Here is a 22083-nt window from a genome sequence, read left to right as displayed (position 1 = left end):
AAGTGACGAATGACACTTGAACGGCAAGTGGATTGAGTGGAGGGCAAGTGAACAGGGAGAAATACACTTGCCATTCAAGTGTCATTCGTCATGTGTAGCTTGGCCCTCAGTCTCCAGACCCCTAATCATCCTCGTTGCTCTCTTCTGCACTCTCTCAATTTTGTCAACATCCTTTTTGTATTGAGGCCTCCAGAACTGCACACAGTACTCCAGATGTGGCCTGACCAAGGCAGTATAGAGAGGAACTACGACCTCCTGCGATTTCGATACAATGGCCCTTTTGATACAACCCAAGACTGAGTTTGCCTTTTTTGCCACTGCCTCACACTGACTGCTCATATTTAGTTTACAGTCCACTCTTACCCCAAGTTCTCTTTTGCATACTCTACCCAGAAGTGTATCCCCCATCATGTGTTTGTGCTTCACATTTTTGTGGCCCAGATGTAATACTGTGCACTTATCTATGTTGAATTGCATCCTGTTCACAACCGCCCACTTCTACAGAGTATTCAGGTCTTGTTGAATTTTAACTCTATCTTCTTGGGTGTTTGCCACTCCTCTCAATTTGGTATCATCAGCAAATTTAATGAGTAGCCCATTTACACCTTCATCCAGATAATTGATAAAAATATTGAAAAGTACCGGGCTCAAAACCGAGCCCTGTGGCACCCCACTGGACACCTCTGTAAGCAGACAGCCCGGCCTTCGCAAGTTGTACAGCAGTTTTCATATCGCTGCGTGTAATATTAAAAGTGTACACGCCTCTGGAGTTTAAAATGGCTACCATATAGCCACCAAAGAGCCTCTGCCGTTGCTACATCCCGCCTGGGAAGACCAGGCATGCAAGGAAGGCTGCCCTGGAATGCGGAGTGATTGCAGCTTGATTGGATTTACTGCCATCCCAGCCCCGGAAGGGTCCAGTGCAACAAAGGCCTCACAGAGTCATCCCCACTTAGCACATTCCTTCCCCTCCTTCCATGATGAGATCTCCTGTCTATGACTGAGAAGCTAATCAAATGACATTCGTAAGTACAGACAGTCGTTCCTGGCACAATGCATTCCCTCCCTAAAAAGTACTTAACCTAGCTCCAGTGGACTTCATTAGAAAACTGTCCTTTTGTGCAGCGCTAGAACAAGTTTTGCATCTGCATTCACACACCCCGGCAGCTATCCATCAAGGCAATCAGGCCCTTTGTCTAACCCAGGAATTGACCATTGGAGTCTTTGTCCTAACTGCTAGGAGGACTCTCCTCCACCTCAGGGCACATTTTACCTATAAAGGTAGAGCTCTGGCCCCATTCAAATCAAACGTTTCCAGATCCACAAGCGCTGTTCCCTTGAGGTTTGCCCTGAGCCTCTTGTTCTCTTGGCCGAGGACACTGGATGTTTGAAGATTCTCTCTCTCTCTCCTCACCACAGATTGGACCCCTTCTCCAGGATAGGTAAATATATTTACTCCCTCTCTCTATTCCCAATTTCTGGCTACATTTGCTAGGACTCTGTGCACGTGTGTAATTATCTTCCCCAGTAATTTGCGTGTATGTGCATGAAGTTCTTGTATTCAATAAAAGTCATTGGTTGATATTAAGCACCAGACTCACTTGTTCTATTGTCGAAAGGGACCTGGTATACAAAGCTGACAGATCTCAGTTACCGCCTCTCGTATAGCTGTCTTCCTTCCTTGCTAATTCCCCCATAAATCATATTTATTGCAAGGAGACCACTTCTGGTAACACCTCCCTCCAATCTGATGAAACGCCATTGACCACCACTCTTTGGGTGCGGTCTTCTGTCCAGTTCCCTATCCACTGAACTGTCCTATAGTCCTAGAACCTGCAGGCACCCAATGACATTGATGGGCAGTACATTCGGAACACCCAAAGAAAGAACTTCTCCACACGATGTATAATTCACTACTCCGGGATACAATGGTGACCGCTACTTTCATGGGCTTGAAAAGGGGGTTAGATAAATTCATGGCAGATGGGACCATCAATGGTTAACAGCCATGATGACTCAATTGAATCTCTGTGTTCAAAGGAAGTTCCCCTCTGAATACCACTGCTAGGGATTAACAAAAAGGAGAGCCTGTGGCCACCACTTTCTACTTGGGTGCTTTCTGGAGGCATCTTGTTTGGCTCCTGTGTGAAATAGGATGCTCAACTGCAAGCACCATAGGTCTGATCAAGCAGGGCTTGTGTTCTTATATTCTGTTGCCACTCTGGCTCATTCCACCAGTCTCTCGTTTGCTTCTGTTGTAACACAGCAACGTGACTATTCCTCTGGAATATAAGTAATGGTTTGATTGTCCTGAGCAGCGGTCATAACAAACCAGATTTACAGTTACGACAAAACAGATACACACCGCATAATTAGAGAAAGCTATAAACAAAACGAGTACGTCAAATTATTAAAAAACGTCAGGTATGCTTAGAGCAATCTATCACATGAATGTTCGTGAAAAATCATCCTGACCTTTCCGCAGCCAGGGTAAAAGAGGTGACTTTCTTCATGACTGACCTGGTCTTTCTTTGGCCATAGGAACTCATTTCTTTTTGGCAAGTTAGCATAAGAGTTAAACTGAGTAGGAAGTGTTCATGGGGGGCGGGGAGTGACACTTTTAACCGTGCCTCTTTATGGACAGCACAATCAAATTAATAATAAGGCATACTCCTGAGAATCACATTTCCACGAATACAAAGTACATAGCATATTTTTATAATTATCATCAAGAAGGACTGAGTCATTTGCTGAAGTCTCCAGATAATGAAAGCACGCCTTTTCACAAACCATTAGAATCAGAGAGGTAGGTTTGATAAGGTGAGATGTTAATAAAGCTTATCTGTCATTAGGGAACAGAAAAAGATACATTTGGGCAAAAACTCTTCTCAATCTATTCACAATCTGTGATTTAGTAACTGTTCGTTTAAAAGGAGAACACACAGTGGAAAGCAAAAGGATTTTTTAAAAACACAATACTTTCTGTAGACAGCATTCTCCTTTCAGGGAACAGATCAAGTTGAGTAGCTGTGTTAGTCTGTCTGTAGCAGTAGAAAAGAGCAAGAGTCCAGTAGCGCCTATAAGACTAACAAAATTTGCGGTAGAGTCTGAGCCTTTGTGAGTCACAGTGAGCTGTGACTCACGAAAACTCAGACTCTACCACAAATTTTGTTAGATTTATAGGTGCTATTGGGTTTTTGATCCTTTCAAGGAAGTAAAAGATGATTGCCCACAAAGAGAGAGATTTTGAATACCTTGAACTATAAGTTTGCAATGAACCACATAAGGCAAGGGATGTTTACAAATATCTTTCTGGTATGAATTCTCCCTTGAAAAAGCCATTATGAACCAAGTTATTCAATGGTTAAACTCCAGGACTGTGACCAGGCAGATGCAAGTTCAAATCTCCACTCTGCTAGGCTGCTCACTGACCTTAAACCAATCACTCTCTCTCGGCCTAATCTACTTCACGGGAGGAGAAAATGGTAGCTGAGCTCTTTGGAGAATGGGCAGGATCTAATAAACAAAGAAAATTGATTGTAGGGATGCTTTCATTATTCCATGTTCATTTCAAACACAACAATCTAGGAACACAACAACATCTAAATAACGTTTATTGTAGATATCAACTCCCTCTCTTTATTACTTTCTTTACTCCTTTTCTTTACTACTTGAGAGCCAGTTTGGTGCAGTGGTTAAGAGTGCAGGACTCTAATCTGGAGAGCCGGGTTCGATTCCCCACTCCTCTGCTTGAAGCCAACTGGGTGACCTTGGGCTAGTCACGGCTCTCTGGAGCTCTCTCAGCCCCACCCACCTCACAGGGTGTTTTGTTGTGGGGATAATAATGACATACTTTGTAAACTGCTCTGAGTGGGTATCAAGTTGTCCTGAAGGGCGGTATATAAATCGAATGTTATTATTATTATTACAATGTCCTCTACCTTTATTGGTATGTCATGCTGTAGATAGTTTTTGCTGGCTTTTGTTGACTAATCCTAGTCCTACTGCATTGTTTATTGATGGTCTTTGCTGTCTGATTGAATTGTTTTTCATATTTTATAATCCACCCTGAGTCTCAGTGAGAAAAGTAGGCCATAAAAGAAGTCACTACGATTATTACAATTATTAATAACAACAAATGCAAGATTTAGAGTCATGTGGTTAGACCAAGATCTGAGAGGCTGAGGCTCAAATGCCTCCTCTGCCATGGAAGCTTGCTGGGTGACCTTGAGCCATTTTGAGCCTATCCTACCTGACAGGGTTGTTGTGAGAATAAAATTAAGGAGAAGGAAATGATGTAATCCACTCTGGGTCCCAAATAGGGTCAAAGGCAGGATATAAGTCAAGTAAATAAATGAATATTAGCTTTGTCAACTAATACAAAGATATTCAGAGTTACAGTACAATCCCACCTGAGTATGAGAGAATAAAATTGTACCATATCATCTGCATATAATAAAGTGAATCAGTTCCTTTTACCAATTCAATATAACAAATACATAATTTACCTACAAATTAAAGGAGGCCTTACTTAGCTACGCTTGTTGCAGATATATCTTCAGTTAACAATCTATTCCAAACCCATTCTGATTCTCAAGAAAAGGGTGTGTGCCACACAGGAGTCAAGTGGTTAGAACAAATAGCACATACATTTTTATGTCATTTTCTCAGAAGAGGTTAGATGACTACTTTGTTGGGTGAATGTTAATAATTGTAACTCTCTGTTTACACTGGGCACAATCCAGAAGAAAAGTTTCCGTTGCAAAATGTCTGCTCACATTGACAGTAACTAAAAGCCAGGAGTGTGAGCTTTTAACCTTAACCTTAGAGGGTTGAATCCAGGGCTTTTTTTCCGGGGGAACGCGGGGGAACAGAGTTCCGGAACCTCTTGGAAATGGTCACATGGCCGGTGGCCCCGCCCCCTGATCTCCAGACAGAGGGGAGTTGAGATTGCCCTCCGCGCTGCATGGCGCAGAGGGCAATCTCAACTCCCCTCTGTCTGGAGATCAGGGGGCAGGGCCACCGGCCATGTGACCATTTTCTCCAAGGGCAATCCACAGAGTTTCACCACCTTTTTTCCCAGAAAAAAAGCCCTGGTTAAATCCATCAGGTCCTGAAGTGGGGCTTCAGAGGCCCTGGATGTTGAGGGGAAACTTGTCTCCAGACTTTTCAACCCCGGAAGACAAAATTGTGCACTGTGAATGGAGGATGGAAGCCTGGAAACACTACATGTGCCACATTGAGAGCCAGTTTGGTGTAGTGGTTATGAGCGCGGGACTCTTATCTGGAGAACCAGGTTTGATTCCCCACTCCTCTGCTTGAAATCAGCTGGGACACCTTGGATCAGTCACAGCTCTCTCAGAGCTTTCTCAGCCCCCCGCTTCACAGGGTGTCTGTTGTTGGGATAATGATATCACCAATTTGTTAACCACTCTGAGTGTGGCACTAATCTGCCCTGAAGAACAATATATAAGCACAAGGTTGTTATTATTATTGAATTGCAGGCTGAAGCAGCTGGGATACACATTTAACTAACAAATAAATAAATAAATAAATAAAAATATTGTCTGTGGAAAATCCTGCCCTAAAACCCATCTGCTTGCCAAATAAAATATGACTTGAGATTGCCCAGAATTTTAATTTGCCTAATAAACAGCAAATAGCTGTGTATGAGCCACGGCCCAATCTCCTTTGCCTGAAGGAGGTCCCAAGTTCAATCCCCACCATCTCCAGTGAAAAGAATCAGGTAGTAGATGATGAAAAATGCCCTCTACTTTAGATCCCAGAGAGCCACTTCCAGTCAGTGTAAACATTACTAATCTTGATAGACCCAGGGTATGGCTCGTTGTAAAGAAGTTTCACGTTTTCATGTGAGCAACACTGTGCAAATGAGTCTACAGTTGCCAGGTATGGCTTCTAGCACCCTTCCTCTAAACTGCAACGATCACATATCCACTCCAGCCAGATGGAATGTAGACTGAAGAATGAAATGAGATCAAACCCATTCAAATCATTTTTAAGTGGCTCTTAGGGGGTCTTACTGAAAGCCAAGGCTGTAAGAAAACGCCCATTGATAGTGACAAGAGAATTAAAAAACTGTCATTGAAAGCCCGAGAGGCACTTTCACACATCACATCATTAAAAAGTGAATATGAATAATCCTCCAAGGCACTAGTAGAAAGGCCTTATTAATCAACCGTCTAAAGCACTCTCTGCATTGCTGCTTCTTGCTGCAAAGATGATTTGGTTCAACTATTTTGCCTGGTCAACCAACACATGCAACGCACACGCACACGCACACACAGAGGTATATTCTTAATCATCAGTAATTTAACCTGTGCCTCTAAAGCAGACTCTTAACAGCCTTGCTGTTTAAAAAAGCAGCTTGGTATAGTAGCCAAGAGTGCCTTCTATCATCTGTACCTGGTTCGCCAATTCTCTCCTTTCTTAGACTCAGCTGAACCTTCCTGATAACAGTCGAGCTGCAGCATTTTGCATTAATTGGAGCCTCCTAGTTAGTTTAGATGGGAGACTTATGTATAGTGCATTACAATAGTCAAGTCTTGATGTTACCATAGCATGGATCCAGGTCAGTCATGTTGAGGTAAGAAGTCGTTTTCCAGGCTAGGGAGAGGTTGTAGAAAGCATTCGTTGTGGCTGCCTTGACTTGTTTTTCTAGTAATACTGTTGGATCCAGTATAATTCCTAGGCTCTTAACCAAGTCTGCAAGGGTCAGATGAACTCCATCGAAAGTGAGGAGTACAATGTCCTTCAGGATCTCTGCCTTCCCAACAAGAATCACTTCCCTCTTGTCTGGGTTCAACTGCAATTTGTTTGTTTTCAGCCATTTCACCACAGCTGTCAGGCAGCAATTTAAGATTTCTACTGAATCTTGTGAGGACCTGGATAGCAAGATACAGAGTTGGGTGTCATCTGCATATTGATGATATCCAACTCCATAGCTGCGAATGAGTTCTCCTTAAGGCTTTATGTAGACGTTGAATGACATGGGAGATAAGATTGCGCCCTGTGGAACCCCGCAAGATAGCTCCCATTCTGGAGACAGTTGATCTCCAACAGCCACCCTTTGAGTCCGTTCCATGAGAAACGATTTAAACCAGTCCAAGGAACATCCTTTGATGTCCACTTCTGTCTCTAGATGCCACAACAGGATGGCATGGTCTACTGTGTCAAAGGCTGCAGATAGATCCAGGAGGAGCAATAAGGAGGCATGGCCTTTGTCTACGTTCAGGTAGAGATCATCTACTAACGCTACTAGTGCTGTCTCTATCCCATGCCCTGGTCTGAATCCAGACTGGAAAGGGTCCAGAAAACTAGAGTTATCTAAGAAAGTCTGAAGTTGGGCAGCTACTGTCCTCTCAATCACTTTGCCCAGAAAGGGCAGGTTAGAGACTCCAATTGGTGCAAAATGCTGCAGCTCGACTGTTATCAGGAGTGAGCAGGAGCATGAACATCACCCCCATCCTACAGTCACTCAATGGGCTACCCATCAGTTACCATGCTCAGTGCAAGGTATTGGTTATCACTTACAAAGCTCTTCATGGCCTTGGTCTGGCTTACTTACAGGACCGTCTCCCTCCCTACATTCCTTCATGGCAGCTTTGCTCTTCCAAACAGGGTCTCCTGCAGGTGCCATCCTGCGCATGGGCGAAAACTGTCAGGCCTGGCTAGGGGATTCTCTCAGACTCTCCACTTCATCCAACACAGCGGTATGAGTTAAAAGGGTCTTTATTGAGATAAAACCTCCTAGAAGTGCACTGATAACATAGAGATTGCCCAGAATGCTGAAGTACAGTCTTCCCCGAGAGGTTATACTCCAGTTCCCCTCCCCTCAGTCCAAGCAAGTCAGTAGAAGTCAGCGAAAGTCCTGCAAAAGATGCCCAGTCGAAGTTCCCACGTCTGGTTCCCGCACAGCTGTACTGATAAGGTCTCTTAGCAAAGCATAGGCAGAGTGAAGGAAGCTACACTACAGGAAGAAAGACCATCCACCCCTCCAGCAGTGTTAGGCTATGGATGACAGGATACAGCAGACAGATCTCTGGCCCATTTGCAGTAAGACACAAATACTTAGTCAAATGGATTTTATTCAGAAATCAGATCATTTCCATATACAGGTCCATAGGACTACTTAGAAGCAAAGCAGGCATCTAAGCAGCATGAGTAGAAGTTGACAGGAACAACATCATGTGAAAGAGACTTCTCTTTTACCCTTCTGGTTTACTCCTTTCTCCCCCCTCCCAACTATAAACAATACCTTGGCGCTTTCTTGTGTGTGAGAACATTTCACATATTTGTGATATCACAATGAGTTACTAGGAGGCAAGACACAGCACTGTCTGGGAATGAACACAGTGTCTGGGAATGAACACAAAGTCATAAAAATGGAAGCTGCTACAATTCGACAGATAACCACCTGTGAAAGCCTGAGAAAGAATAGTTATGCCACTAGCAAAGTGACATTGAGCTATAGCTAGATACACTGCGTTCAGCAGAACAGAAGAGCTATAGCTATATATTGAGTTGTTGAGCTATAGCTAGATACACTGTGTTCAGCAGAACAGAATCAAAATTGGCATGGATGGGGCTCAGACATGATAAGTAGACATGCATTCACAGTTATGGCAGGCAGGCTGGCTTGCCTGCCTGCCTGACAAAAACAACAGCAGCCTACAAATGGGCTCTCTCTATGGTTGCCCCCACCCTGTGGAATGGCCTGCCTGAGGAGGTCAGGAGAACCCCCACTCTCCTGGGCTTTCTGCAAACGATGCAAAACCGAATTATTCAAAAACAATTTTTACTCAGATTGGGGGCGGTATTATAGGGAGGGGGTCTCAGATGCTCCGCTAATGAGTTAGGAATCATAGACTTCACCACTATAGACTTCACCACTATGTTGTATTGGATTCCTGCTAATGCTATGTCTTTCTAAACTTGTATCTATTTACCCTATGGCAAGGTTTATGGAAATGTTCTTGATATTGACTGTATTAATCTCACACTGTGTAATCCACCTTGAGTCTCAAAAAGAAAGGCAGACTATAAATAAATAAATAAATAAATAAATAAATAAATAAATAAATAAATAAATAAATAAATAAATAAAAAATCTGGTCATGCTGTTGTAAATTCACAGTTAGATTACGGCAATGTGCTCTGCACTTGATGACAACTCAGAACTTAAAACTGGTTCTGAATGCAGCAGGCAGCCTGGTTATTTTCAGGCTAGCCAACACAAATGTATCTTGTCCATCTTAAAACACCTATATTGGTTGTCAGTTTGTTTTCATATCCAATTCAAGGGGTCAGTTACGAACTTTAAGGCTTCTTCACAGTTCAGGACCCACATATCTTAAGGACTGTCTCTTCCCCTACGTCCGCATTGAGTCTGCCACTGACAGGCTGTTCGCCCACTTTCCCACTGTACCATCTACTTTGTTGAATGGGCTCCCAGAGGAGGTCACGGAAGCGCTGCCATTAGAAGCCTCAGGAGGTACTTCAAGGTTATTTTATTCTCCAAGGCTTTTAATGGGGACCAAAACAGCAGCCTAAATACCCAGTTTGGCCTCATCAGGGCTTTGGTGATAAGCAGAGTCATCCATGGTCAATGCTTGGATGGGAAATGACCAAGGACCACTGGAGGTGGGTGCTACATGGCAAATTACCTCTGTTCATCTCTGGTTGGGGTTGTTATGAGTTAGTTGCAACTGGATAGTATATTCTTCTTCTTAAATGTAGGCATTATTGGGGGGTGGGGTGGAATCTGAGGTTCTAATCTATTAGTTTTAAATTGTAATATTTTAACTACGATGTGGAAGCTGCCTTGAGCAGCAGGGAAAGGTGGGATACAGATATTTTAATAACTAAACTAATATTCCGACCTTTTTACTTCACTGGATAATGTCCTGCTACAGCCGTTCAGCATCCTTACAGAGAGAGATGATTTATCTACTGTAAAAGACTGCTTCAGAACACCTATTATATCTTGAGCCAACAGAGCTGAGTTAAAGCTAGGGAAATCTGTTAGAGCCAAACTAGATGTGAACCCCAATCCTGTGTATAATTGGGTCTCTTTGTTCCCTATTTGTGAGATCAACATTTAATCAAGAATTTTTGTGTTACAGGAAACGACAATATCAAACCGGTGCTTAACAGTAGATCTAGATGCATGTACAATTCATTCCTCCATGTCAAACAAAGGATGAATTAAGTACTATACTGCTTCCCAACGTATAACGACTGCTCAAATTCAGGTTTCATAGCAGTAAACTTCTAAGCTAACACTTTAGTCACAGACTGAGTCCCAAGCTTGACATTAGTGGGAATATGCTGCAGAAAGCAGCTTCTTGGTAAATGCCGAGACGTGTGGCATTGGTGCACTCCGAGGGCTCAAGCAGATGTTGTGTGTGACATGGCTCATGTTGCAATCCCCCCCCCCCCAAACCAACTTGCGTCACACGTTACCAGGGCTTTTTTTCAGCTGGAACGCTGTGGAACGGAGTTCTGGAACCTCTTGAAAATGGTCACATGGCTGGTGGCCCCGCCCCCTGATCTCCAGACAGAGGGGAGTTTAGATTGCCCTGTGCGCAGCGGTGAAGAGGGCAATCTAAACTCCCCTCTGTCTGGAGATCAGGGGGCGGGGCCACCAGCCATGTGACCATTTTCTCTGAAGGCAACCCAGAGTTCCACCACCTCTTTTCACAGGAAAAAAAGCCCTGCATGTTACACATATCGTCTAATTAAGCCCAAGTTTCCCTGCTCCGCTTAACTCATTGCCTGTTCAGAGTTTCAAAGAAACAAAGCAATGACACTGCATTATATAAAGTTTCTAAATAAATAAATATCATCTTGAGCAGCTCTCCAGAGAGGTGGCGTATATATTTTCGAAATAAATATTCTTTTAAAAAAATGTTAGTGGGAACACACAGCACAAGATGTGTAGTTACTACTCCAGCTGGTAGCTACACATTCCTCGTAATGTTCATTTGAAAGATAGCCACACGCCAGGGGGTTAGAACTGTGCACATAACCCTCATGCCAGCTATTTTTCATAGCAAAGTTCATCCCCTACCCAAGTGTGACATCATTGCATTATATAAATTAGGTAGGCTTTACTACAAGAACAATGTAATAAAAAATAACAATACAAATTATGAAAAAACAGGGACAATTTGCAAAACAAAAATCAAAATAACTTCTTCAAGCCTTTGGACTATAAGCAGGCCACTTTATTATGTGTCATAGAATCGTAAGGCTGGAAGGGCCCTTTAACTCCCTAAATGCAGGAAATACAGACAGCATCCACAAAAGATTGCAGTTGAGCCGCTTTTTAAACACTTCCAACCACAGAAAGCCCACCATTCCATTATCCACTGCAGAACCATAACACTGAAAGGACTTTACGGTTCTACCCTTGACTCAATGCAGGAAATCCAAACAGCACCTCCAAAAGATGGCTGTTGAGATCTGCTTGAAGATTTCCAGGGGAGCCCACCACCCCCTTAGGTAATTGGTTCCACAGAGACGCTACAAGAACTGTTCTAAATAACATATATCTGAGTTCTTCACAAGAATCAAAAGATGCCTACCGCCAAGTACCATGCCAGCTTGACAGCACTTCCTCAAGCGACACGCAGGACAGTTCTTCCGACGGATTTTATCAACTATGCAGTCATTCCTCCCAGCACATAAATAGTTATGCTGTCCTGAAAGAAACAGAAAAAAATAAGTCCAGTAGGAGTCCATGAGTAAAAAAAAACCCTAAGCATTTGTTGAACTCTCCCAGTGCAGTCAATGGGAAATGCAACCCAATCTTTCAGCAACCGTTTTGAATGTTTGTTTGTTTCACCATCATTTCAGGGCCATTTTCACATCTTTAAAATATGCAATACTCACAGAAGGCTGCAGGCTTTCTCACGCAATTTTTGACACCATCTGTTTACAAAACGGAGGCAGGCAGTGATGATGGCGCTTTCACGGCGTCTGGTACAGATGGCGTCAAAAATTGCACAAGGAAGCCATCAGCCTTCCGTGAGTATCGAGTACGCACTACGTGTATGCACTACGTGTGAAAACGGCCCTGGTCAGAGAGGGGAAGGAGGCAAACTGATAATTACGTTAATTAAGATAAAAGGATAATTATATTAATTACGGTCCGATATTGGTTAAGTATTTAAAAGAATTAATATCATTTAAATAGCCAAATGATGCATTTCGAAGATCACAGATGAACCGGGACATTCACTGGGGTGCATCTTATCTTCTTTGCTTCCATTGAGCAAAGCCTAAGGAGACTTTCTCCAACAGAAGATTCATTCATTCATTCATTCATTCATTCATTCATTCATTCATTCATTCATTCATTCATCACTTATAGTCCATCTTTCTTACTGAGACTCAAGGCAGATTACGTAGTGTGAGATTAGTACAATCAGTATCAAGGACATTTCCATACAGTATCAAGGACATTTCCATACAGTATCAAGGACATTTCCATACAGTGTCAAGGCATTTCCATAAACAACGTCATAGGGTAAATAAATACAAGTTTACAAGGAAATAGCATTAGCAAGGATCCAATACGGAGTTGAAGAATTGCTGAAATGGAGCATAATAATTTCTAGGACTGACATTAGATACCATGAAGCACAGGTAGTATATAGGAGTACATATTCAAAGCAATAGATAATATGCAAGCCAACATAGTGGTGAAGTCTATAGTCCCTAACTCATTAGTGAAGCATCTGAGACCCGCTCCCTACAATATTTCCCTCCTATCGGAGTAAAAAGCCTTTTTTAATAATTCGGTTTTGCATTGTTTGCAGAAAGCCGGGATAGTGGGGGCTCTCCTGACCTCCTCAGGCAGGCCGTTCCACAGGGTAGGGGCCACCACAGAGAAAGTCTGTGTGTGGGCTGCTGCTGATTTCACCCATGTGCAGACTGGAACCTGCAAGAGACCCTGTTCTGATGAATGAAGCTGTCATGGAAGGACATAGGGAGGCAGTCCTGTAGGTATGCCGGGCCAAGGCTGTGAAGAGCTTTGTATGTAATAACCAATACTTTGAATTGAGCAGCACTGTAACTGATAGGTAGCCAGTGGAGTGACTGTAGGATGGGAGTGATGTTCATGCTCCTGCTCGCTCCTACTAACAGTTGAGCTGCAGCATTTTGTGCCAACTGGAGCCTCCTACTTAACTTAGATGGGTGACTAATGTATAGTGCATTATAATAATCAAGTTCTGACGTTACTATAGCATGGATCCAGGTGGCCAGGTCATCCACGTCAAGGTAAGAAGCAATCTTCCAGGCTAGAGTGAGATTGTGGTAATCATTTTTTCCTGCTGCCTTAACTTAAGCTGGAGGAAATCCCCAAACTTTGCTCAATGGGGTGATAGGATTGGTGTAGGAACCACCCATTCTCTCTTCGCCTGTTCTGCCTCACAGGGTTATTAAGGTGATTGGGTTTCAATTCTTGAACGAAAGATGATATAAAACTGTAGCAGATCATAGACGGTGTTAATATTTATGCTACTTACAACAATACATTCGCTGACTGTGAAAAATGAAATTATATTTAAATTTCATTTATTTATTTATTTATTTATTTATTTATTTATTTATAGTCCGCCTTTCTCACTGAGACTCAAGGTGGATTATGCAGTATGAGATTAGTACAATCAGTATCAAGTACATTTCCATACATCATAGTTGTTATTCCGTAAGTGTGAACTATTCACTGACCCATATCCCTGGTCAGCCTCCAGTTCTGATTTATTTTCAAAACAGAAATTAGAACAAAAAAAAAAGAGTTAAGAATCAGTGAGTATTAATAAGCAAAAAGCAGTTTTAAGGACATTTGTGACTAGCAAGTAGCTGGACGATCCTTCCTGTTTGAAGATGCTGCTGTTTTTCAGCCTGGAAGAGAGAGGAACACTGCTGTAAGCCACTTTGGACCCCTACTGGGGAGAATAGCAATATATAAATACCTAAAAAAATATACGGTATAGCAGAAGGACAAGAGTAGAAGCTCTGCTAGGACTGCCCCAATGGATGCTGGAGTAGCAAGAAAGCAGCCAGTGCTCCTGCCTTGATAGCAATTGACATCATAAAATTAAACGGAAGCCTACTCAGTGGCATTCTTGGCTTCAAAGAGCTTTTTTTTAAGAAAGGAAGGAAGGGAGGAAGGAAGGAAGGAAAGAAGGAACATGACATTATATGACCAAAATAATGGGTCAATTAACATTATAATGATCAATGGACCAGAGAGGTGAGGTTCATTTTTCTACAACATTTAATCGTTCAAGCTTTTGGATATTGTGTTGCTAAGGAGCTGAATGAGAAAAAACACATAAGGTTGGCAACATCCATACACATAAAAATTCACCTGGCATGCGATCTTGGCTGGAACAAGAATCAGACAAGACAAGCGCAGCTCTACCTTTTATGACTGCCAAACGGCCAAAAAATACAGAGCCAGCAGCTCTTATCCAGTGGGCCCCTTGACACAGGTGTAAGGGAGTGCATGGAGTGGATCGGGCCTTTTCTAAGATTTTCCAGAAATTTCTCACATTTCAACAGCAGTTTCAGCGTTTCAACAGCAGCAACTGCTTTTCATGCGGCCGTTCGTTTTCACTGTGGGCCCAGTAAACTATCTGATGCCAGTGGTTGTAAACAAGCATTAATAACTTAGTGGCTGACATTGTTTATACACTTTCCAAGTCTGCTGCAGAAATAAATGAAGAGCAATTAGAAAAAATGGCCTTTGGAGTGAATCCTCTTCAAGAATCTCGAGGGCTTTTTTTTAATTCTGGAAATATCTCAAATGACGACGGCCTTTGGCACCAGCCCTCAGGGAGAACAGGACAACGTCCAACATAATCTGTTACAGCGCCATCCTAAGCAAAGCTACATCATTCAAAGCATTCTGACTTCAATGGACTAAAAAGGGCTTAACTCTGCTTAGGATATCACTGTTCATCTCTCCTAAGTTATTCTTTCTGAAGCAGTCTGATAATTAAATGTATCTTGAGACTGCTCTACGGACCCCAGAGATTTTTTTTGACTGAAATAAACTTGGAATTCATTTCTGTGAACTCCAGATAGTCAGATTTCACTCCTGTAGTGTCACATTACAGAAGGACAAGCCAACCTGTTCTTGTTTAACATGACACACCAAAAGACAAATTAGTATCTTACGGACTGATTAGCCTTTCGCACATCGCTCACAATGCAAGGGTCATAATGACATTAACCAAGCTTTGTTATGATCAGTTTTTACTGGCCAGTTGTTCTGTTATGAGTGTGGAAGCAGAGCATTTTTTGCACAGGCCTTTGGCTACACAACTGGGCAAAGACAAAAATGAATGTAACACTATAGCTGCAGAGTAACATAAATTAAGTAAAAGATACATTTAATTTATGAACATTATTTTCGTGGGGTATTTTTTTGCACTGATATGGGCTGCTGAGGAATTACACAATTGTAAAGTTGACAATGAGGAAACTGAAACTGTTCAAGATTTTCTATTCCTTGGCTCAATCATCAACCAAAAGAGAGAATGCAACCAAGAAAGCAGAAGGCGATTGAGACTTGGAACAGCAGCTGCGAGGGAACTAGAAAAGAAAGATAAGGATGTCTCTCTAGGAACCAAGATCAAGCTAATCCAAACTATAGTATTCCCCATTACTATGTATGGATGTGAAAGTTGGATAATGAAGAAATTTGACAGGAAAAAAATGATTCATTTGAAATGCGGTGCTGGAAGAGATTTTTACAGATACCATGGACGGTCAAAAAGACAAATAAGTGGGTTCTAGATCACATCAAGCCCGAATTCTCCTTAGAAGTTAAAATGACAAAGCTGAGGCTATCGTACTTTGGTCACAACATGAGAAGACAACTCATTGTAAAAGACAATAATTCTAGGAAAGGTGGCAGGTAGTAGGAAAGGAGGATGACCCAAAGCGAGACTCAATAACAGGAGCTACATCTATCATTTTGCAAGATCTGAACAAGTCTGTTAATGATAGGACATTTTGGAGTTCTTTCATTCATAGGGTCGGAGACGACTTGATGGCACATAACACAAGTACACACACATGGACTGCCAGCAGCAATTTATTTTTTCATTCCAACAACAAATATTTCAGTCACACAGTTGCTGATCTAAAAGTAACCATTCTCTCCAGCAAAAAGACTTCGAAGTCTAATTCAGCATGAAGTTGCTGAAGTAAAAATCCATCAAGATGTCTGATACCATCTCCCTATGACTTAAGTGGCGCATGGTATTCTCCAGTCATTACAGGTGTTAAGCAGCTTAGAAAAACTAGGAAAACAGTGTTATCACCAATTATTGTACTTATGAATGGACACTGTACTTTTCTGTATTACATTTGAATTATATATCTATGTATGTCTCCTGCTCAGATCAAAAAAACACCCTACCAAGAGCTAAAGTTCATGTTTCTGCAAACTTCAAGGACCTTCAGGTTTGCAGCAAACTCTTCAAATTAAAAGGAGGGAGGGGAGATTAAAGAGAACACAAAATACTTTAGCAGTGCAGAGGTCTTGCAAGACTACTTGATGAGACTCTGGACACCAATTTGGGTTGCATAAGCAAACAGAAGCAATATCACCTAGGCAACCCAAACTGGTAGTCGAGATCTCGTGAAGTAGATTCATGAGATCTCAGTGCTTTTAAAGTATTTTTATTTAATCCCCTTTGGAAGCAAGGGAAGAAGTCTCAGAAAGTAGAAGTCTAAGAGGCTATGGTGGGCAAGTGAACAGGGAGGAATACAGGTGAGTCCGTTCACTTGCCAGGTAAGTGTAATTCGTCACTTGTAGCTTGGCTGTAAGAAAAAGGAAAGGAAAGAGGCTGCAGGGACTGGGGGCTGGGGCGGGGAGGAGAGACACACATCCAAGAGCAGACAGGAATGAAAAGCAGTAACTAGTAAAGAAAACAGAAACTAAGGAAGGAGAAAGTAAACAGAAACATAGGCAGCAGGGAGAAGGAAACAGGGGCCAGCAAGGAGCAGAAGACTGGGAGCTAGAGCAAATGGGGGGAAGCAGTTGGACGGGTGGGGGAAGTGCTAGTCAGCAAGATGCGAAAATCAGATTCAGGGGCCAAACTAAATGTGACACTATCCTTGTGGTTGCCGCAAAGATGCTACTGCTGCTGTTTTAAAGTCATTTAAAAATGGCACAAGGCCCCAGGCCCTCCGCACTCTTGTCCCCCACCCCCACACGACCTATCAGAATGGCTGCATACAGACACACACCCTGTGCAGCTATTTCAGCCCTTGCCAAGATGCAGGAGGGCTCACACAAAAAAACCCACTATCCGGAGTAAGCCATATATAATCCAAATATCAAGCATTTAATAATACATATAAAGTGCAGAAGTGCTTCAGTGCTAACAGTCAATGACATTAATCAATACAATTGTTAACATATCCAGCTGGTGGGAAAGTATTTATTTATTTATTTATTTAATCACATTTCTAGACTGCCCTCCCCGTCAGACGGGCTCAGGGCGGTTCAACAGCAGCTTAAAACAGTAAAAACATTATAAAAACATTAAAACATCATATCAAAACAATTAAAATTGGCGGGTACAAAATATTAAAATACAGCATTTTCCTGCATGGGTGGTGGAAGGTCTTCAGTGGTATGGCCGGCAAGAGGACAGCCTAGCCCCCACCAAATGCCCGGTGGAACATCTCCGTCTTGCAGGCCCGGCGGAAAGATAACAAATCCTGCCGGGTCCTCATTTCCTCAGACAGAGAGTTCCACCAGGTCGGAGCCAGAACTGAGAAGGCCCTGGCTCTGGTAGAGGCCAGGCGGACCTCCCTGGGGCCAGGGACCATCAGCAAGTTCTTAGTGGCTGATTGAAGTGACCTCCGGGGAACATATGGGGAGAGACAGTCCCGAAGGTATGCTGGGCCCAGTCCGCATAGGGCTTTATAGCTCAACACCAAAACCTTGAACTGGACCCGGTACTCAACCGGTAACCAGTGCAGCTGATGGAGGATAGGTGTTATATGAGCCATGATTGGTGCTCTGGCCACCACCCGTGCAGCTGCATTCTGAACCAGCTGCAGTTTCCAGATCAAGCCCAAGGGAAGCCCTGCGTAGAGTGAGTTGCAGTAGTCTAATCTGGAGGTGACCGTTGCCTGGATCACTGTTGTAAGGTCATGGGTTGATAGGTAGGGGTCAAGTTGTCGAGCCTGTCTTAGATAGAAGAAAGAGGATCTAACAACCGCTGCGACCTGTGCCTCCATAGACAAGGAAGCATCCAGGACCACCCCCAGGCTCCTCACTCTTGACACAGGCGTAAGTGGCGCTCCATCGAGAGCAGGGAGCCGGAGTCCCGCACCCATGGACCCTAGACCCACATGCAGGACCTCCGTCTTCAAGGGATTCAATCTCAGCCGACTCTGCTTCAACCATCCAGTCACAGCTCCGAAGGCACGTTCCAGGACATCTGGGGCAAAGCCAGGCCGGCCGTCCATCATCAGATACAGTTGGGTGTCATCTGCGTATTGATGGCACCCAAGTCCGAAACTCTGTACCAGCTGGGCGAGGGGGCGCATATATAGGTTAAATAGTAGGGGGGAGAGTATTGCCCCTTGAGGGACACCGCACACCAATGGGTGGCAGAATGACAACTTCTCCCCTAGTGCCACCCTCTGTCCCCGACTGTGGAGAAAAGAGACAAACCACTGCAGAGCTGTCCCTCGAATCCCCACATCGGCAAGGCGGTGGACCAACAGGTCATGATCGACCATGTCGAATGCTGCTGATAGATCTAACAATATCAGCAGCGCTGACCCGCCTTGATCCAGCTGTCTACGGAGATCATCCATCAGGGCGACCAGCAATGTCTCCGTCCCATGTCCTGGACGGAAGCCCGACTGGAAAGGATCTAGGGATGAGGAACCATTCAGGAAGACCTGCAGCTGCTCTACCACCACCCGCTCAATCACCTTACCCAGGAACGGGAGGTTCGAAACTGGGCGGTAACTGACCGGTTCGGTAGGGTCCAAAGATGGTTTTTTCAGAAGGCCTAACCACAGCTTCTTTCAACGCTTCTGGGAAGATCCCAGAGCTCAGAGACATGTTGACAATGGCCTCCAGGGCATCCCGTAGCCCATCTACGCAGGCCTTCACCAGCCACGAAGGGCACGGGTCCAAGGAGCATGTGGTAGGCCTAACTGCTCGCAGGATCCTGTCAATCTCATCCCCAGATGGTCTAATATCATCCCAGAAGGCGGCCAAGGGGCCTCCAGTTCACACACTGTATCAACTGTGGCTGGGAGATCACGGCGGAGAGACAAGATTTTATCAGCAAAAAAGCTCCCAAAAGCCTCACAGCTAATATCCGAATTTGAATTTTGGTGGTCCCCTCCTGATAAGGAGACCAAAGACCGAACCACATTGAACAGTTTTGCTGGGCGTGAGCTAGCTGATGCGATGGAGGCTGCACAGAACTCTTTCTTTGTAGCCTTCACTGCCATCTCATAGGCCTTCATAAACGTCCTATAAGATGCTCTTGCCTCTTCGTCACGAGTTCGCCGCCACACTCGCTCTAGCCGTCTCAGCTCCCGCTTCTTCCGACGTAGCTCCTCTGTATACCAGGGAGCTAGTTTGGTACAGGGGCGGAGAGGGCGACGTACAAAGTCAGTTTCATATACTCTCCAGAATGTGCACAGGCATTCAGTAATACATAAGGGGAATTGTAAGTCTTAGTCTCTGCGGCTTATGCTTGCAGGAATCTGTGTTAAAGTCCACCTTAAATAAACATGCCAAAGTATAATGTCTTATAGTCTCTAGAATGCACACAAGCATTCAACAACGCTTTATCAGATGACAGTCTTTGTAGCATACGCCTACATAAATCAACGTGTAACTTTGTAATAAGACAAGCCACGTCAAGCCACGCCTATGGGTTTTGCCAGCATAGAATCTTCTCCCTGTTTCGTCCACTCACTTCTTCATAGGCATATTAATTCATAATGTTTATCTTCAAGCACCCCACCATGCTGGTTAGCTCAAGATGCAGGAGGGGACAAGAGCACTCCTCACAACATTTTAAAATGACTTTGAAATGGCGGCAGAATCCTCATGACAACCACGAGGCACCATCACGTCTAGTTTGGCCCAGGGAAGAGATACAATGGAACAAATGAGATCTCCTCTCCCCCAGGAGTCCCTGTGGGCCCCCTGCTTGTTTTACTTAATGACATCTCACATTGTGCTTCACACATTTCATGAATTTTCAACCTGCTAGTTACCTTTTTTTTTCCCCTCCACAAACTCCTATGTGCCTATCTAGCTAGTGAAGACCGAGTATGTGCACCACACAAAGTCCCTGAAGGCTTCTCTAGAATAAAAATATGTTCATCTTTAAGGTGCCACAAAACTCCTCTGTTTATGGCATCTCTGACCCATGCAATTTAATCCTACACACATTTCCAGAACTAAGCCCTTCTGTGTTAAATGCGATTGTGATTATAGCCCCAAATCTCTTCGGAAAGAGCTCTCTCACAAATAAAGTATTTAAGGATCTCTGGCATTTGTTTTTCAAAGGCGTGTTAACGTCTAATATCTCCTTCATCTTTGATTTTCCTAAGCCTGTGAATCAGTCCGTCATTCTGTTTCAATGGCTACAACACACAAGAGAATGAATTGGCTGCAGTGCCATTCCATTGTTTTTAATAACCTCGTTCCAGGGGGTTAAGCTTCCATTTACAACTGAGAACGCCGAAGGTCAGTCTTGCCTGGTCTGAAAATAAGTGATAATCCAATCCAAAGAAGTCAAGCTGCAGATCTCTTCTTCTCCAGACTACAGGTGGGGCGTCAAATGCTTCCCAGATTACAAAACTCTATCAATAGAGAACTAGCATGCAAGGAGACGTTCTAGCCTAGCTTTCTCTTAAGCATAATCGTTTTAGTTGTGCAAGGAACTGTCTACTTGAAGCCCATTCAAGCACTTCATCCCCCATCAGTAGTCCAACGTGATACAGTCCAATAACAAATACTTCATCTGATACAGGGTAAGAGCTGTAGCTCAATAGGCACGTGTTTGATCCTTGGGACTCTTCAGATATTATGCACACATGACGTGGCAGTCGATAGCGCAGATGAGGAGTGCATGGTCCCTGTAAAGCACCCGATATGCATGGTTGCTGTTTTGTCAGAAACAGGCAATGTATGGATTTTCCTTGTATATGCAGGTTCCAGTTTGCACATATGCACTCTATGCACCCAAATTGCACATATGCACTCCATGCACCCAAATTGCACATATGCACTCCATGCACCCAAATTCACACAAAATGGTGACTGTGCATATCCACTGCATCAAGCACTGTGGTCAGAAGGCTGCCAGCAGGGCCGGCACGCCCATGGAGGCCAGGTAGGCGGTGGCCTCGGGCGCGTGGGCGCTGGAGGGGCGCTGGAGGGGGTGTTGGGGGTGGAGGCACACGCAGCGAAGCTGGCATGACTGGTCTGCCTGCAGGTACTGCTGCAGCCAGCCAGCCAGCCAGCCCCTTGCTGCCACCGCCGCCACACACCCCAGCCGGGCACAGCCTCTGTGTGCCGCTTGAGCAGCGGCTCGCGGCTTCTGTGCCCAGCTGGGGTGCGCGGCGGCGGCGGCACGGAACTGGCTGGATGGCTGCAGCAGCAGCTGTAGCCAGCCCACGCCAGCTCCGCTGCGCGCTCCTCCGCCCCAGCTGGGCGCAGAAACCGTGAGCTGCTGCTGGGGTGGCGCACGGAGCAGCCTCTGCGCGCCACCCCAGCCCCGGCTCGCAGCTTCTGCGCTCGGCTGGGGCGCGCGGCGGCGGCGGCACGGAGCTGGCTGGATGGCTGCAGCAGCAGCTGTAGCCAGCCCACGCCAGCTCCGCTGCGCACTCCTCCGCCCCAGCCGAGCGCAGAAGCCGTGAGCTGCTGCTGGGGCGGCACATGGAGCAGCCTCCGCACGCCGCTCCAGCAGCAGCCTGCAGCTTCTGCGCTCGGCGGTCCGCACACCGCCCAGCCCCCCTGCGGTGTGTGATGACGTCTGCGAT

At 44.5% G+C, this 22083-nt stretch overlaps 1 protein-coding gene across 1 annotated transcript in view; it reads right to left on the bottom strand.

Moving 5' to 3' along the window:
* The window catches only part of PGR (progesterone receptor), an 83261-nt gene that overhangs the window by 26511 nt on the left and 34667 nt on the right, over positions 1-22083 (bottom strand). The window contains exon 3 of the mRNA XM_054974130.1: positions 11607-11723. Within this exon, the coding sequence (XP_054830105.1) occupies positions 11607-11723 (117 nt within the window). The remainder of the gene's footprint in view (positions 1-11606; positions 11724-22083) is intronic.

This window comes from Eublepharis macularius, chromosome 3, assembly GCF_028583425.1.
Source record: "Eublepharis macularius isolate TG4126 chromosome 3, MPM_Emac_v1.0, whole genome shotgun sequence".
Lineage (NCBI taxonomy): Eukaryota > Metazoa > Chordata > Lepidosauria > Squamata > Eublepharidae > Eublepharis > Eublepharis macularius.
Note: the sequence above shows the minus strand (reverse complement) of the source record. Positions and strands in the feature narration are given on the sequence as shown.